At 32.7% G+C, this 18395-nt stretch overlaps 1 protein-coding gene across 9 annotated transcripts in view; it reads left to right on the forward strand.

Annotated features, from left to right (window-relative positions):
- Positions 1-18395, forward strand: part of NBEA (neurobeachin) — a 667980-nt gene that overhangs the window by 269975 nt on the left and 379610 nt on the right. For all 9 annotated transcript variants that reach the window (XM_044249587.1, XM_044249579.1, XM_044249580.1 and 6 more), the window contains one exon: positions 13556-13683. In XM_044249587.1, coding sequence (XP_044105522.1) covers positions 13556-13683 — 128 coding nt within the window. The remainder of the gene's footprint in view (positions 1-13555; positions 13684-18395) is intronic.

Consider the following 18395-nt stretch of genomic DNA (forward strand, 5'->3'; position numbering starts at 1 on the left):
TATCTTCTCCCATTCTGTGTCTTCTCTATTCATTTATATGCTCTGGGTCCACAGAAGTTGTAATTTTACTGAAACTCAATTTGTCAAGTCTTAATGCTTTTTCTATTATAGATGAAATTTTTGCCTACATTTTCCCCACCTTATCTCCTGGCTGCTTTATTATCTTTTATATTTATACATACAGTCCATTTAGAATTGAGTTCTGTAAATTTAATGGAAGTAGAGTAATATGAATGTCAGGATGACCCCGCATCACTTACTTAAAAAACTCTTCATTCCTCCTATCTCTGCCACTCTGTCACAGATCAAGTGCCCCTAAATGCTGGATATGGTTTGCCACTCAGTTCTGCCCCATTTGCCTGTGTATCCTTGTGCCATACTGTCATAATTAGCTTTAGATTTAATAAAGGTCAGTATCTGGTTGAGTAAGATCTTTCTACTTTGTCCACTTCTTTTTCAATAAAGTCCAAAATACTCTTGATACTTAGCATTTCTATTTAAATTTTAGATTCAGTTTGTCAGTATCCATATTTAAAAAATCTTGATGGAGTTTGGCTATGCATGGAATTCATGGATCTAGTACAACTAAAATCTATATTGCATGTATAGATCTCCTTCAGTATTGAAATGTTCAAACTATGAGCATCATATATTCTTCCCATTTCTTCATTTTGTTTCTGAGTTTTTCCTAGTAACAATGTTTAGTTTTCTAAGCAGAAATTTGCACGTTCCTATTTCATTTATTCTTAGGATTTTAATATTTTGTATTTATTGTTTTTCTCTAGTTAGTTTTCAAATCAGTATTATTGAGACCATTTATTTATATTGTTTGAACTCAATAAAAATACTCCTTTTGAGTATACTTTTGAAACAACGGACTTTATCATTTTAATGAGTTTTGATCAGTTTATATACCTATAAAACCACCCATTACCCCAGAAAGCTCCCTTTTGTTCCATATGTAATTCATCCATCTTTGCCTCAGGCAAACACTTATGTACTTTTTTAAAATTTATTTTTATTTTTGTAATTTCTTTTCAGTGTACCAGAATTCATTGTTTATACATCACACTCAGTGCTCCATGCAGTACGTGCCCTCCTTAATACCCACCACCAGGCTCACCCAACTTCCCACCCCTGCCCCTTCAAAACCCTCAGATTGTTTTTCAGAGTTCATAGTCTCTCATGGTTCATCTCCCCTTCCAGTTTCCCTGAACTCCCTTCTCCTCTCCATCTCCCCATGTCGTCCATGTTATTTGTTATGCTCCACAAATAAGTGAAACCATATGATAATTGACTCTCTCTCTGCTTGACTTATTTCACTCAGCATAATCTCTTCCAGTCCCGTCCATGTTGCTACAAAAGTTGGGTATTCATCCTTTCTGATGGAGGCATAATACTCCATAGTGTATATCTACATCTTCCTTATCCTTTCATCTGTTGAAGGGCATCTTGATTCTTTCCACAGTTTGGCAACCATGGCCATTGCTGCTATGAACATTGGGGTACAGATGGCCCTTCTTTTCACTACATCTCTATCTTTGGGGTAAATACCCAGTAGTGCAATTGCAGGGTCATAGGGACTTATGTACTTTTTAATGGTGTAACTTAAATTTGACTTTTCTAGGGTTTCATGTAGATGGAATCATACAGAATGTATTTTTGTGTGTGTCTCTATCTTCTTCCACTCAGTTTTTGTGATTCTGAGATTTATCCGTATCTTTTTGGTTTCTGTGGACATTTAATATTCTGTGGGCATTTGAATATAAGGCTTGTCTTGGACATACATTCTTGGGTAAATAACTTAGAGTAAAACTGCTGGTTGTATAGTAAGTATATGCTTATCCTTATAAGAAACTGCTATTTTGCAAAGTGGTTGTATTGTATTATATTCCTGTCAACAATGTGTAAAAGTGCCAATTTGTTCTCCATTCTTGTCAACACTGGTATTGTTAATCTTTTTAATTTAAGGCTTTATAATGGCTAGGTAAGCATATTTCATTTGGTTTCATTTTCAGTTTTCCTAATGATTAATGGTGAGAAGGTTTGTTTTTTTTGTATGTGTTATGGGCCAGTGAAATCTTTTGCTGTTTAAAAAAAATTAGATTGTTTTTCTCATTGATTTGTAAGAGTTCATTATATATTCTGAATATATGTTCTCTGTTAGATTGCATAATTTTTCTGTTCACTTTTATATTTTTATTTTGTTAAAAGTGTTTAGAATAGGAACTTTCTAATTTTGATAAAGTCCATTGTTTCAAAAGTCTTTTCTGTGGTGATATGTCTTAGTGTCCTAAGAAATCTTTACCCAAAAGTCATGAATATATTCTTACATTTTCTTTTAAAATTGTGGTTTTCAGCTTTTATAATTAGGTCTGTGATCCATTCACTTAATTTCTATCTATATGGTGAGGAAAATGTTGGGGTTTGTTTTTATTCATTTTCATATCAGTTTTTCAGCACCATTGAATTATCTTGGCACACTGGTTTAAAATCAGTTGACCACCTATGTGTGGATCTATTTCTAGATTCCATACTGTTCTATGACCTATATGGCTATTCTTATGCCAATACTTTTCTGTCTTCTTCACTGCAACTTTATAGTAAATCTTCAAAGCAGGTAGTACAAGTTTTCTAACTCTCTACCCTTCTACAATTGCTTGACTGTCCTAGGTTATAGGCATTTTCATATAAATTTTAGAATTTGTTTGTACTTGACAGTTTCTAAAAGAAAACTGCCATAGTTTTAATTAGGATTTTGATGAATCTTTAAATTTAAGGAGAATTGATGTCTTAATAATATTGAGTCTTCCAATCTTTGAACATTGTCTATATCCATTCACTGAGATCTTTACTTTCAGCAACTTAATGTAGTTTTCATTGTAAGGGCCTTATGCTTACTTTTTTCATTTTTATTATTTTTACTTGTCTTTGATGATATTCTAATTAAATTTTTTACTTTAAATTTCCAATTTTGAATTAGAAGGCAAACAAAAAAGAGCCAATACTGTATGTCTCCATTTATACAAAATGCAAGTAAATTTATCTTAACACAGAGTAAATTGATGACTGCCTGTGTCAATTATACCTCAGTAGAGCAGAGAAAAATGAAACATGTTAACTGGATTTTATTGTGTATAGAAAGACAATTCGGGGGTACCTGGGTGGCTCAGTGGGTGAAAGCCTCTGCCTTCGGCTCAGGTCATAATCTCAAGGTCCTGGGACTGAGTCCAGCATCCAGCTCTCTGCTCAGTGGGGAGCCTGCTTCCCTTCCTCTCTCTGTGCCTGCCTCTCTGATTACTTGTGATCTCTGTCTGTCAAATAAATAAATTTTTAAAATCTTAAAAAAAAAAAGATAATTTATTTTTGCATATTTGACTTTATATCCTGTAGCTTTGCTTAATCCACTTAATTTTAGTAGACTGTGGTAGTTTAGAACTATTCTTAACTCAATAATTATATTATCTGTAGTTTCCTTATTATTTTCAAGGTTAAGGTAGTGTCACTTGTAGTTTTAGTGATATTTATCCTTCAGCGTTTGAAAATTCACCAGTGGCGCCAAATCAAAATGAAATTTTCTTTATGGGAGAGTTTTAAATTACAAATTAAGTTTCTTTAATGGATCAGTGACTATTCATATTTTGCTTATTGGCAAAAATATGCTTATTTGCAAAACTGATTCGCATCAGCTTTGGTCATTGATGACTTCTTTTTTTTTTAATTTTTATTTTTTATAAACATATAATATATTTTTATCCCCAGGGGTACAGGTCTGTAAATCGCCAGGTTTACACATTTTGGTCATTGATGACTTCTAAAAATTTAGCCATCTTACCTAAATTGTTGGATTAATTGCCATAAAGTTTTAATATTTTATTATTTTAAAATATTTGTAGGGTGTCTGGTTGGCTCAGTTGGTTAAGCATCTTCCTTCACCTCAGGTTGTGATCCCAGGTTCTTGGGCTTCCTGCTCAGTGGGGAGTCTGCTTCTCCCTCTCCCTCTGTGCCTCCTTCAGCTCGTTTTCTCTCCCTTTCTCTCACTCTCTCTCTCTCTCTCGCAAATAAATTCATTCTTTTAAAAAATACAATAAAATATTTATAGGTTCTCTAGTGATGTTCTCTCCTTCATTCCAGATTTTGTTAATTAATATCTTTTTCTCATTTTATCAGTATTAGAATAGCTATTTATTTTTCAATATTAGATTTTTTCTAGAAATTAGCTATTAGCTTCTTTCATTTATTTTTTTGTGTGTGTGTTTTCTATTAAACTGAATTCTGCTCTTACTAATTCCTTTTCATTATTTGAGGCTTACTTTTTTTTCTCTTTCTAGAGTCTTTGGATGGAAACTTATAATAGGAGTCTAAGCTATGGCCCATGGGTTAAATCTGCCTCCCACCAGTTTAGATCAAAAATAAACTTTTATTGGTATATAGTCATATAATTTGTTTATATACTGCTTGTGATTGCTTTCACATTACAATGGCAGAGTTAAGTTGTTGTAACCTCTCTATAGTATTGTCTAAAAGCTTAAAATATTTACTGTACCCTTTAGAGAAAACATTTACTGACCCCTTGCTTAGACCATTGATTTTAGATCTTCTTTTCTAATATGAGCTTTTAAAGCCACAACTTTTCCTTAAAGGACTGTTTTACCTATGTTTAACAAATTTCATTGTAATATTTTAATTTTCATTATTTTTTCTAAATTTCCCTATAATTTTTTTTTGACTCATAGGTGTTTTAGAGGTGCATTTTGAAATTGACCTTTTCTCATTTAAACGCAAAACTGTGAGATCCATCCAACTTGTTCAATAGGTCCTCCCATTTGTATTTCTTAATGGTATTCCGTGGTATGGATATATGACAGTTCGTTCAACCATTCACTCATTAAAGGCCATTCAGTTTTTTTCTAGTTTTTGGCTTTTATGAAAAAAGCTGTAGTGAACAGTTTTTTTTTTTTTTTTTTTTTTGGTAAACATAAGTTTTCATTTCTCTAGTATAAGTGCTCAAGAGTGAGATTACTGAGTTTTATGATAAGTACCTCATTAGTTTTATTTAAAAAAACTTCTACCAGCAATGTATACATAATCCAGTTTCTCTTCATTTTTACTGACGTTTGGTGGTGTCTTTTTTTTTTTAAGTCATTCTGGTAGGTGTGTACTGATACCTCATTGTGCTCCTAATTTGTCATGTTCCCAGTAGATGATTCTGAACATCCTTTTGTGTGCCTTTTGTCATCAATAGTGAAATTTCTCTTCATTGTAATATCTGTTCATATTTTTTGCCCATTTCATAATTGGATTGCTTTCTTATTTTTAAGCCTTCAGAGTTCATCATATTTTCTAAATACTAGGCCTTTCTCAGAAATGTGGTTTGCAGTTGTTTTCTTCCAGACTGTGGCTTCTTGTTTCATCCTTTTAATAGGGTCTTTGGCAAAGGAACACTAAATTTTTGTTGTAGTCTGACTTACCATGCTGTCATGTCTAAGAATTCTTACCCCCACTGCGTCCTAAAAATTTTCTCATATGTTTTCCATAAAGTTCCGTGGCTTCATAAACAGTTTCACTTTTAAGTCTGTGACCCATCTTGAGCTAATTTTTGTATAAGGTGTGAGGTTTATATTGAGGTTTGTATTTTTGTCTATGATTGTTCAGTTGCTCCAGCACTATTTATTCAAAATGCTATGCCTCCATATGAGGCATGCTTTTAAGGTATTTTAAGACAAGTCCAGAGTGGCCTTTATTCCTGGGCTAATTTTGTTACACTAAGAAAGTGTGCTGGGATTTCTCCTGAATGTTCAATATATTTAATGAGGTCTTTTCATTTGGTGGGAGGGAACACAGACATTTCTCAGCCCTTTGTGAGCTATAGGAAATGTTTGTGTTATAGCTCTTTCATAATTGTTCTTCCCTCAGAATTTGTCCTAATTCTAACCTTGGGAGCTTTCAGATGTCACATACATAGATTGTTATTCAAGTGAAGACTCCAATTATTGGGATTATTTCTCTTTATAACTTTTTCCTCTGGGAAATTCTATTCACCTTGGCCTGCCTGAATTGTGGTTTTAGTCTTTTCAACCCAGAATGGTTGCTGGATTCTGTATTTGCCCTAATAAGGGAAATACCTCCACGCAAGAAACCTGAATGATGGTGGAAATCAATTCATTTTTTTTCTTTCCTTGAGGTTTATGGTCTTGTGCTACTTTTGTTGCCTGAAAACAGCTGTCCTCTGTATTTTGTACCTATTTCTGGTTAATTGTGTGGGAGGTAATTCTAAACTATCTTATTCCTTTGAGGTGAAAAATGGAATTTGATATTTTATATTGTAAATTATTTCTTTTATAAATTTCATTTTTAATTGTTTGCTGGCATATATAATCCATTTTGGTGTATTGAACTAATATCCTGAAACTTTTAACTACTTATTATTCCTAATTATTTATCTATAATTCTTTCTAAATAAATATGTATATACACAGTCATTTCATCTGAGAATATTGGTAGTTTTATCCCCTATTGTAATCTTTGCACCTTTTTTTTTTCTTGTCTTATAGTACCACCTAGTACCTCCAATGCAATTTTCTGTAAAAGTGGTTAGAAAAAGCATTTTCTTCATCTTAGATGGAAAGGTTTGAGCATGATTAATTATAATGCCTCCTCTCTATTTACTAAAGATACTCTGTCAAATATAAGACATCTCTTGTGTTTATAATTAACCAAGATGCTATGATTATGTGTATTGAATTTTATTGTACTCACAAATTCCAAGGATTATGGTTTAGACACATTTGAGCAGCCATTATTTGGCCTACTGCATTTCTGCTTCTAGTATTGTAATGACAGACTGTTTGATACTCTTACATAGTTCTTCATTTCACTTGCAAACACACTCCCTTCTCTCTCTCTTTTTACATATTCTTTTATTCTCTTTTTGTTTGTTTAATTGGCCTATCTTTAAATTCACTAATTCTCCTTTAACCTTATTGAGTCTATTGATAAGCCTATTGAAGGCATTATTATCTCTTTTACTGTATTTTTTAATTTCTAACATTTTTATAGTTTCTTACTTTGTTTTAAAATTCCCCATCAGTTTATGCATTGTGGACTTATCTTTTCAACTATTAACTCTTAATATATTAATAATAGTTATTTTAAATTCTTTGATAGTTCTAACACATGGTTTATCTGTGATTCTCGTTCTGTTAGTTTGTGAATCTGTCAGTTTTCCTTCTTCGTATGTCTTATGCTTTTTGATTGAAAGCTGGACATTATATAGAGGGTGGTAATAACTGACATTCATAGTATTTATTCTGGAAATGGGCTTGCCTCTTATGCTGGGCCTTTAATGTTATAGGTTAAGTCATTCTACCCAGCAGCTGAGATACTGTGTTTTCTTGTTTTAGTTACTCTCAGTGCACCACATGCCTTAAATTCTTTTATGTGTACCTTGTCTTTATCTGGGGGCTGGTCTGTCAGAATGTTTTACCCTATTCTACCCTGATTTTTAGGCTTTCCTTTAAGCCTACATTTTAACGAAGTCCTCTACACTGTGGTGCCTTCTACAGTAGTAGGCTTCTGTTACTTGTATTGAGCACTTGCAAGCCTGGTTTTTGGTGGACATGGAGTTGTTTCCTGTTTTTCTGGTTCAGACTTGGTTTTAGGCAGGTATTGCCCTGGGTATTGGAAGTGGGATTTTCCACTGATCCTGCCCATTTCCAAGTAGTTGGGGAATCTCTAATTATTAGAACTTGGGAATTTTTCTTGCCCTCCATTAGAATAGAGTTTTTTACTCTTCCTTTCTCCAGCTTCAAACCAGTCTCTCTGCTACCCTGGAAGGGGCAGGGTTTGCTGTTCTTTTCTAAGATGTATAAGACCTTTGTTCCATAGAGGTTATGGGTAAGAAGGTGCAGGCAGGGCTTTGTGTCTTTTCTGCAACAGTTATGTTCTATTGGACTAGTTGACTAGAAAGGAGGAATTTATCCATTTGTTTGTTTTGTTTTTTTTCTGTCTAAAACACATGTAATTAGCAATTTCGCACATGCACTTCATAAAAAGCTTTTATACTTATCTAAAGACATTCCAGCATTACATTTCCTAAAACTTGAAAAGTATGTATTTGGAATTTAGTTTACCATATAGAGTAAACCTCTTGCATGCAGAAGAATTCTATTTAGGTTTAGTTTTCTGTTTTTAGTTTAAGTTCATCTATTTTCTTCACCTGTACTCATGCACTTAAAAATGTATGTGATTCTTTCAAAAAAGAATAAGGAGAAAATGTCAGTTTTTAGTTTAAAAGATCATGAGGAAGTAAAGTAAGCAAGCATTTTTTCACCTTCATGTTTTGATTAGGGTAACCATAAAAAGTTATAGTGAGAAAAACTGTTTAGCAGTAGGTCATAGGGTTATAGAATCTGAGATTCATGATGCATTTACTCATCAGCTATCTAATGTTAAATTATATTTTAGAGATGCCTGGGTGGCTGAATTCATTGAGCATCGCTCTCTCTCTCTCTCTTTTTTTTTTTTAAAGATTTTTATTTATTTATTTGACAGATAGAGATCACAAGTAGGCAGAGAGGCAGGCAGAGAGAGAGGAAGGGAAGCAGACCTTCGGCTGAGCAGAGAGCCTGATGCAGGGCTTGATTCCAAGACCCTGGGATCATGACCTGAGCCGAAGGCAGAGGCTTTAACCCACTGAGCCACCCAGGCTCCCCAAGCGTCTGACTCTAGATTTCAGCTCAGGTTGTGATCTCAGGGTCGTGAGATTGATCCCCTGGTCGGGCTCCCTGATAAGCATGGACAATGCTTAAGATTCTTTCTCCCTCTCCTTGTGCCTCTCCCCTCTACTTGTGCTTGCTCTCTCTAATATATATGTATATATATTTCCCATTAGAAGCTTAGTGAAAGCCAAACAAAGTATTTTAAGTCAGTGTTTGTCATTTCCTAGTCATGGTATATAATCAGTCAAGAATTCAACTTTACAATTTACAGTTTTGCTGTCATTAATATTCTCCTAATCTTTTCTTTTTATCTGATTTTACTTAAGCAAATCACTTCATTTACCTATGCTCATATTTCCTAACTTACCCAGGAACATTTGATTAATGAAATCTATTGTGGAATTCACTAGTGTAATAATTTCCTTTATATCTAAGCTCTCTTATTATGTACAGTACTTAAAGTTACATAATCATTTTCATTCTAGATTTTATTATTATATATAACCATTTTATATGATTTAAGGAATGAAGAAATTTAAGAACTTTAATGTACAAAATTAAATTAAGTATTTGTTATATTTATGATATGTTAAGGACCTAGGAGAATACAAAAAGTTAAAACCAAAAGTAAGAATTATTAATATATTAAGTGGCATAAGTGTAAAGGAGCTTATTAAAATAGTACTCACAACATAAGTAGTGTCCTAAATGAAAGTAAAGTTACTGTGTTTTTCTAGAATTCTAAAGCATATAACATTTGAAAATAATCAATACTTTGTAGTGAAACATGTTTGTAAGGAGATTAATTTAGAAAGTGAGACAAAAATCTTACCTTTTTCTGCTGATTAAGTTAGTTCGTCGCCTTAGCTTTTGTTATGTCCTGAGGTCAGTTACAGTTGGCAAGATTCGATGGATTTTCACACATTTTTTTCCTATCATGAAACAATTATATCTTTATTCATAAAATTTCTTAGAATCTGTAAATCTCTGTAAATGAGATTTTCTTAATGTAAGTAAAAACCAATACATTATTGTGTTTTTTAAAACCATAATAATAAAACTCTTGTGTTTTAAGTCATGCTATCTTAATCCAGGCATTGATGCTTTAACATTTCATCTAAAGCATTATTATTTTCTTTGAATATTTTGTTTTTGTAGTTGTAAAATTTGTGAGAGTGGTTGATAAATTACCCAACTTGCAACAGTAGTTTTCTTCATGGAAATCACTAATTCTCCCTCTTTAAAGAATTTGCGCTTAGCTATCAAGAAAAATAGCCAATGTCAAAATAACATCATAAGCATCATTAATGTGACTGAAGGGAATAAAAAAAAATTGAGTAGGAGGAGAAAAATGAGAAGCTCAAGAGAATGCATTTCAGCCTGGAGTTGGCCCAAGAACTTTCCTAAATACTAAGAAGTTGCTAGAGTGTTAAGATTATAAATCTCAGTCAAGACTGTACAGGGCAAATTACCCATGTCCTGAAACCTCAAATTTTTTTGTGCATAAGGTATCTTTTACTGAATTAATGTTTCTTGAATAAATGAAAGTAGGCTTTCAAATGAAACTGAAAAATTATTAATCTTTTCCCTAAATCAAGTAAAATATGCCTATTTTTCTTACAAAATAATTTGCCAAAGAACTTCATTTTCTGGTAGTTATTACATGTACTGTTTAAAAAATTATATTCAAAATGAAGAGAATAACTCATTTATTTTGATAGGACATAAGGCCAAGGAATTCTCTAGTGTTAACTTTTTTTTTTTTTTTTACATGTTAACAGATAAATTTTTCAGCTATGTCTTGAGAAAAGGAAGTTCTATATTATGTACTTTTCTCAGATGAGAAATGAAATATCAGTTTTTTGTTTTTTGGGTTTTTTTTGGTGATTGGTGTTCTTTGCCTGGTGATAAAGGAGGGTATTAAGCTGAGATCTGTATTTATATAATGTTTTTTGAGAATTTAAATTGTGTAAAGATGAGGATCACATACTTTATCTGATGTTTACTTTCCTTTAAAATACATTGTGTGGAATCTATAAATATTAATGACAACAACTAAAACTTGTCCTTTTTTTCACTGTAAAAAAGTGATGGTGCAACTTTTCCACTTAGAATAGGCTGTTGTTTGATAGCTAAATCTGGCAGTATAATTTGATGATGATTTTCTGTACTTAAAACCTTTGATTTCTTGCTGGGTAAAATGTTACATTGTTCTCCATTAGAATATTAAAATTATGGTTACAGAATGATATGTAAGAGCATCATTTAATATTCTATTGATTTTTATACTATTGTAGGGATTCTTTTTTATCCCTTACCCTTAAGTCATTAATACACATGTATGCACACACTTATGTGATTAGTTATTAAATTAATTGAGGTTTCTATTTGATATGTAACCCAGAACAGTACTGTTGTAATTTTGAAGCCTGTAAGTCTTATAGAAACCCATAAATTATGGAAAAAAGTCATAACCTGGGGAAGAAATATACCTGAATTTAATTAGATGATAATATATTACAATAGATAACTATGATGTGAATCTTTATACATCTAAGAATTTTCTAAATTTAATTTCATTCTTATTAATTATTCTTAAATAAAAGTATCCATGCTTCACTGAGAATTTAGGTTCAGAAACAAATAATAACATCTAGATTTATCCCCTGTTCATAGGTTTGCTCTTAACATTCTTACTCATCTTTTCTTAGAGGAGGGGATTATGTTACCTGGGAAGTTATGGGACATGATCTTGGAGATTAGAAGGAATGTATTAATTAATAGATATAAAAAAGGAGTTCTGTCTGTATTCACTAAAATCAGAGATAAGTTATTATGATTATTTTATGAATTCAGGTAGCCTTCCCTTTGCAGCTTTATTACAATTTACTAGTAGTAAGTACTCTCATTAAAACAGGTATTTTCAAAGTGAGTTTCCTGGATCAGCAGTAGCAAACCACCTGAGAATTTGTTAGAAGTGCAGATTCTCACAGTACACCCAGACCTGCTGAATCAGAAGTTAGGGGGATGGGGTTCTAGGAATCTGTGTTTAAACAGCATTACCAGTGATTAATGATGTACTACATGTTGGCTAATTAAACATGATAAAAAAATAAAGAAGGTGCTGACTTAGTTCGGGAATAACAGAGTAAGGGAGAATACTGAGAATTCTCTATATCTTCAGCATGTCTTCAAAGCCCTACCCAGTTCCCTTTTTCTTGCTCAGATTTTTCCTCTGGAATATTCTCTTAAGGTATTTGTGGAAGTGCCACACCAGTTTCCTCTCTAAGTTCTTTCTCTAAAGCTTTGACCCAGGTAAGAGGAGACAAAGTCAGATAGAAGTGCTAATGGTGACGCTTTGAGTGCTTAAATGATTCAGATTCCATGATTCCAAGTTGGGAAAGAAGGAATCCTAGATTATTCCCTCACCCCTATTTAGTCACCAACAATGCAGTACTTTAGTTTCAAATATTAGTAGTATATTGAAAATTATCCTATGATTAATTACCTTTTTGTCATTTAAGTTTTCCTCGCATATAGCAAAGTGTTACACAGCTTTGTGGTGGCACTTTTATTATTTTGAAGCATTGTTTAGTTTTTTGCTGTACATGTCTTCTGTGTAGAACAGTGTGTGTTCCTCTAACATTATATTATTATATTGATTTTGTTTTTTAATCAGAGCTACATTTTCTAAGAGTAAATATAGATTTTTTTTAATTCAAAGTAGCTATTATAAGAGCTGCCATCATTGACATCTCACTGTGTGTGCCCGGTAGTTTCCTCTACACTCTATGTGCCTTAGTGCATTTAACTCTCACCAGTAGGCACCATGGTTATTTCCATTTTATAGGCAAAGGAAGTCTAATGCCCTAAGCTCACCTAGGTAGCATAAGAGAGAACCAGCATTTCAGTCTATGCAGTCTTATTTCAAAGCATTTATTTTCTAAGAGAGATAGTTAGATGTTAACGGATTATTTATTTGCTTGAGCAGAATTAGTCTTTACTAATTTTTTTTACATATACTATTTTTTTACATATATTACTTGAAGTATTTTCAAGACTGTCAAATAGTGCTTATGTGAGGCCATATAACTTAAAATTTAACAGTGAACGAATATAAATGATAATGTAGGAATTAGTAAAAAATAGTAATAGAAATAAAAAATGCCTACCTGAGCAGCAGCAATTTAATTTTATTACACTGAATTCTGTTTATCCCCTTATTTATCCAGCTTTTCAGGGAATTTTTAGGCAACTCTAGAGAACAAAGTTTAATTCTTTGTAACTGACACAATGATCCATGTAGTAGGTGTTCAAAACAGTTTTCTTTCATAGATAGAAGGATAGTCATGGAAGAGAATAGAACCAGGAGCAGAGTCTGTGGCCTCTGCAGGTTAAAGAATCCCAGTTGCCTTTCACAGAATATTCTACTTTTTTTTTTTTTCTTTTAAGATTTGCTTATTTATTTTAGAGAGCGTGGCAGGGAGGGGCAAACGGAGAAGGAGAGAGGGAATATCATGCAGACTCCCCACTGAGCACAGAGAGGGCTTGATCTCATGACTTTGAGATCATGACCAGAGTCCAGTTTGAGAGTCCTGGGCTTAACCCGCTGAGCCACCCAGGCACCCCTGCTCATTCGACTTTGGCTGCAGTCTTTAGAGTAGCCTTATGATTGATGTGAAACTCTACAGGGTGTCCCCTCTACTGAAGCTGTTATTATTCCATGAGTTAGAATTGTACTTTTATGATTTTTCAAGATTTTAATTTGGAAGTTAACTTTATTTGACTTTTGTATTGAATTATATTTACTAGTGTTTATGTCTTAATTTCAACAGCATCACTGCAAAACTTGAAAGAGCTTTAGAAAAAGTTGCTCCTCTTCTTCGTGAAATTTTTGTAGACTTTGCCCCATTCCTATCTCGTACACTTCTTGGCAGTCATGGACAAGAGCTATTGATAGAAGGTATGATTTCTCTCTCTATTCTAATTATTTTAGTTTCCTATAATGTATCTATTACTCATGATATAATCTGTACTTCTGGAGGAATATTTATTGCCAAAAGAATATAAAGACATTGCTTCCACAAATTCTAATAAGATATTCATACATGCTTTCTTCTTATTCATTTTTAAAAATAACATGTTCTCATAATAGAATGGAGAATTTTGAAAAGGTATTGGACTAGGAGACTCTGGCTCTTATAATCCTAGTCTACCAGGGCTGCAGTGTATCCTTCATGAGAATGGTATGTTTACTAAGCAATATGCTCTAAAATCTCCTTCAAATCTAAGAGCCCTGCTTCTGTAAGTGATTTCTTATTCTTATAATATTTGTAATATGAAAATTCTTAACTGAAAAAATGTAAAGAAATATTTACCTGGAATTGATGAAGTCACTGTCTTTTTTACTCAACAGCTGCTTAAATGGAATGAGAAAGGAACGTAGATAAATTAATTATTATGTATCAGTATTAGGAGAGCAGCTTTTAAAAATACGGTTCTCTGAAGTCTTATTTCTTTAAAAAGTTCATTTTATAAATATTCAAGAACTTCAGAAAGGGGTAATCCATATCTAGATGATCCTGTGCGTAAATAATGGCTATAGGTACTATTCCTTGAATTTAGCAGCCTTATGTATGTTTTTTTTGCTTTTCACTTTCTATTTAGTGTCATTTTCCTATGATTATTCTATCATTGTCTCAATTGCTTTTACACAATCTCTTTCTGTTAGGTGAGACAGTAATAGTTAATAGTCAGACTGGGTTTAAATCCTTGTTCTACTACTTCCAGGGTTCTCTGAACTTTTTGAATTATTTAGCCATTTTGTAACTTAACATTCTTTCTATAAAATATAATCAGTGATAGCACCTCTTTCCCAGGGTTCTTGTGAAGATTAAATTATATAATGCATATAAAGTTCTTAGAACAGGGACACACAGGTGAGCTATTCTTTTCTTTTTTTTTTTCTAAAACACTGAATTCTTGTTTTAGGCCAAACATTGTCTTAGGTACTTTAGAATATATTAGTATATAAAGGACAAAGATGTAGAATCTAAAAAAGGAAACAAATGTAAAAACAAAAACAGAAACAGACTCATAAATAGAACAAGCTGGTGGTGGACAGAGAAGAGGAGGATGGGGGCTGGATAAAATGGGTGAAGGGGAGTGGCAGATAAGCTTCTGGTTATGGAATGAGTAAGTCATAGGTATGAAAGATTACAGCATAGGGGAATACAGTGAGTAGTATTTTAACAGCATTGTACAGTAACAGTTGGAAGCTACATTTGTGGTGAGCATAGTAGAACATATAAAATTATTGAATCACTGTGTTGTACACCTGAAGCTAATGTAACACTGTGTGTCAGCTCTACTTTATAAAACAAACAAACAAAAAATAACCTTATTTAAAAAAAAAAAATCCCTGCCTTGTGGAGCTTATATTTCAGCAAGGACAAGACATTTAGATAAGTACTGAACATAATAAATAAATTATAGAACATGATGGAAGATGGTCAATGCTATGTTAAAGGGTAAGTCCAACACAGGGGTTTGGGATTCTAAAAATGACAGTGTCGGGTTGCAGTTTATTTAATAAATAATCACTCTCTTTAAAACTGCAGCCCGTCTCTGCCATTTTTAGAATCCCAAACCGCTGTGTTGAACTTATCCTTTAACATAGCATTTACCATCTTCTAACATGCTCTATAATTTTAAGTAGACCAATGGTAAAAATTACATTTAAGCAAAGACTGAAAGGAGGTGAGTCATATAGCTTACTAGAAAAGTGTTCTAGACTGAGAGAATATTTAGTAAAATGACCTCATAATGTGTTACTTTACCATAAGAAAAAAAATTAATAAACATTATTGAAAAAATAAATCTTAAAATGTTTTTTCATTCAGTATAAGTTTTTATTTCTCCTGTATATATTTTCCTAAAATGATTTGACAAATTTATATAAGGAAATATAAATAGTGGTCCAAGACATGCTAAAATAAACAGAGAACAAATTTAGAAATGTTAATAATGGGTCCTTATAGTGCTATTAAAACTGGGACACAAATCAGCAGTAAGTTTTCTGGCAGCCAAAGCTAAGGAAGGAATTATTTTAAGTTATAAGAACCACATTCCTGGTTCCTCAGTGACAGTTTGTGACAATTTGAAGCTCTAAGGAATTACTATCAGATAACACGTAACTGCTCTTTGTTGGTTAGGCAAGACCCCACATAGGTAGCCCCTTTCCAGAATTTGCTATGACCAGGCATCTGTAGACTTTCTTATTTCTTCCCAGTACTGCAGTAAGAAGGTAGGAGAAGAAGCTGGGTAGGTAATTGAGAGCTGTTTTTCTTGGGCTTCCCTAAGTTTACGTAAAATATTTTGAGTTGAGTTGAAAGACTTAAGAACATATCTCTTGGATTTTTAAAAAAGTGACTATGCTAAAAATGAAACATTGGAATATGTTAAGAGTTGAAAGTTCATTTTGTGTTCATCTAGCAGAATACAATTTTATGTTGTAACTTTTCTGCATCCAAAGAGTTTAATATATCCCATTTTTAAAACTATGTGGATATAATGTTGGTATCCCTTTCTTGTGTTAAAATTATTGTGCTTAATAAAATGATGATAGTAAATGGCAGAATTTTAGATTTTGAGTTGTATTTTTAAAATTAATTAATTTATTTTCAGCCTAACAGTATTCATTAGTTTTTCACCACACCCAGTGCTCCATGCAATCCGTGTCCTCTATAATACCCACCACCTGGTACCCCAACCTCCCACCCCTCCGCCCCTTCAAACCCCTCAGATAGTTTTTTAAAGTCCTTATTTTTTAAATAGAAGGTTGACACAGTATGTCCTCAAATTTCTGCTGATCAATACAATCTAAAAGTCTAGAAACATCTGCTGTATAACAGAACAGCATTCTGTATCCCTCACAATTTAGTTATAACTTTCCTTTTCAGACTCAACTAGTCTCTGTCCTCTTGTATGGAAGACATTAATTAAACATGAAAAAAAGTTACTCAGTATTACATTTCCTTGTTTTTGTATAACTCTTCTGGATTGGATCTTTTTTCCTTTTTTCTCTCCCCCAAATTATTTCCATCCTTTGAATTCTGTTTCAGATTCCTTAAGTCTAATTAATGTCTTCTCTACTGTGATCCTGTACCATTTTATTTATACAATTTTGATAAAATTATTCATCACTTATAAATAGGAAATATCTTACTGTTTATATTGTATTGTCTAGCTTAATTTGGTACATAATAGTCAGTATTTTTTCCTTTTATACTTGACTAGAAAATTATTTTTGTTACTGATATTGGTAGAGGTAAGTTTTTGAAATGAGGTGGTCAGACAAATAAAATGTTGGGTTCTTTGGTAAGAATTCCCAGTATTGTTCAGTCATCTGTAACTGTGAACTGACTGCTTTGCTCATCCAACGTCTATTCTTGCTCTCTAACCCAGCCTCTGGAAATACATGTCCTTTCATGTTCTCATTCTTGAACATGTATTCTTGGTCATTCTTTTTCCTCCTCCTCCATCTTCCTCCTTTTTCTCATTTGAAACACCGTTGTTCTCCTCTGAGAAGAAAAACTGTCAAACTATTATAAAAGACTCAGGAGATGTACATGATAAAAATATTTTTTGTTAGCCATTGAGTATTTAAAAATAATGCTTATGATGAATATATCCCACTGCTTTTGACTTCATCATGTATATCTAAATGTTAAGAACAAAGCTGGATTTGGATAACTGAAGATATTTTATGTCTTAAGAAAAGAGAAGGCAATTATTCTTAGTTTCAAGTAACCATAAAGTATATTTGAATTGCATCTTTATTTGTTTTATATTCATTTGTTCTTAATTTATACATGTATTCATGTAGTTTTTTTATAAAGTAATCATTGATATTTTGTATTGTCTATGTCCTTTAAAATACAAGCTAAAAAAGGTATCCTTTCATTTTCTTAATTTGTCTGTCACTTTTATTAGTCAATCTGTGTTTATTATTATTGTATGATTCTAGAGTACTTAATTTAATATAGTTCTTAACATTTTAAGGTCATTCATTGACAGTACCTATTTTTATATGCCTTTTGATGTGTACGTGTTTTCTCATGGCAATAATTAAGGATTTTTGGAGACAGTGGTTATTTGGAGCTTGGTGAACTTTCTCTAAAAAAATCCTAGCTTTCAAAGGTGCAAACTAAAGCATAAAAATTAAAGTCGCTATGTATGCAAGTATCAAAATCCACCAGCCCAACATGACAAAACAACCCTTGGTCCAACAGTTATTTGCTTGGTTTGCTGCAGCAACGGAGGTTGTCCTGAAGGGGTCGTTGGAGATTGGAGGCTGTCAGGAAGCAGATTAGATCTTGCTAATTTTTATTCAAGAGTCCTAAGGAATACAGTGAACCCAGAGTTATCATTAGTAATAAAGAATCAGTAGTCACTTAAGTTAATTAGAAGAGAAAATGTTTAGGGGTGTGTGTGTGTTAATCTCATGTCCTTTACTCTGTCTTATTCCACCACAGCAGATTGGCCCTGAGAAATCACTGTTTATATTCTGTGAGCATTATTTATGTTTGATTAAGAACTCACAAGAGTATTAAAGGTAGCTTAATTATGATGAGGATACAGCAGAAAGTCTTACAGCTACCAAAGATAGGAAAT

The sequence above is a fragment of the Neovison vison genome, chromosome 5 (genome assembly GCF_020171115.1).
Source record: "Neovison vison isolate M4711 chromosome 5, ASM_NN_V1, whole genome shotgun sequence".
Taxonomy (NCBI): Eukaryota; Metazoa; Chordata; class Mammalia; order Carnivora; family Mustelidae; genus Neogale; species Neogale vison.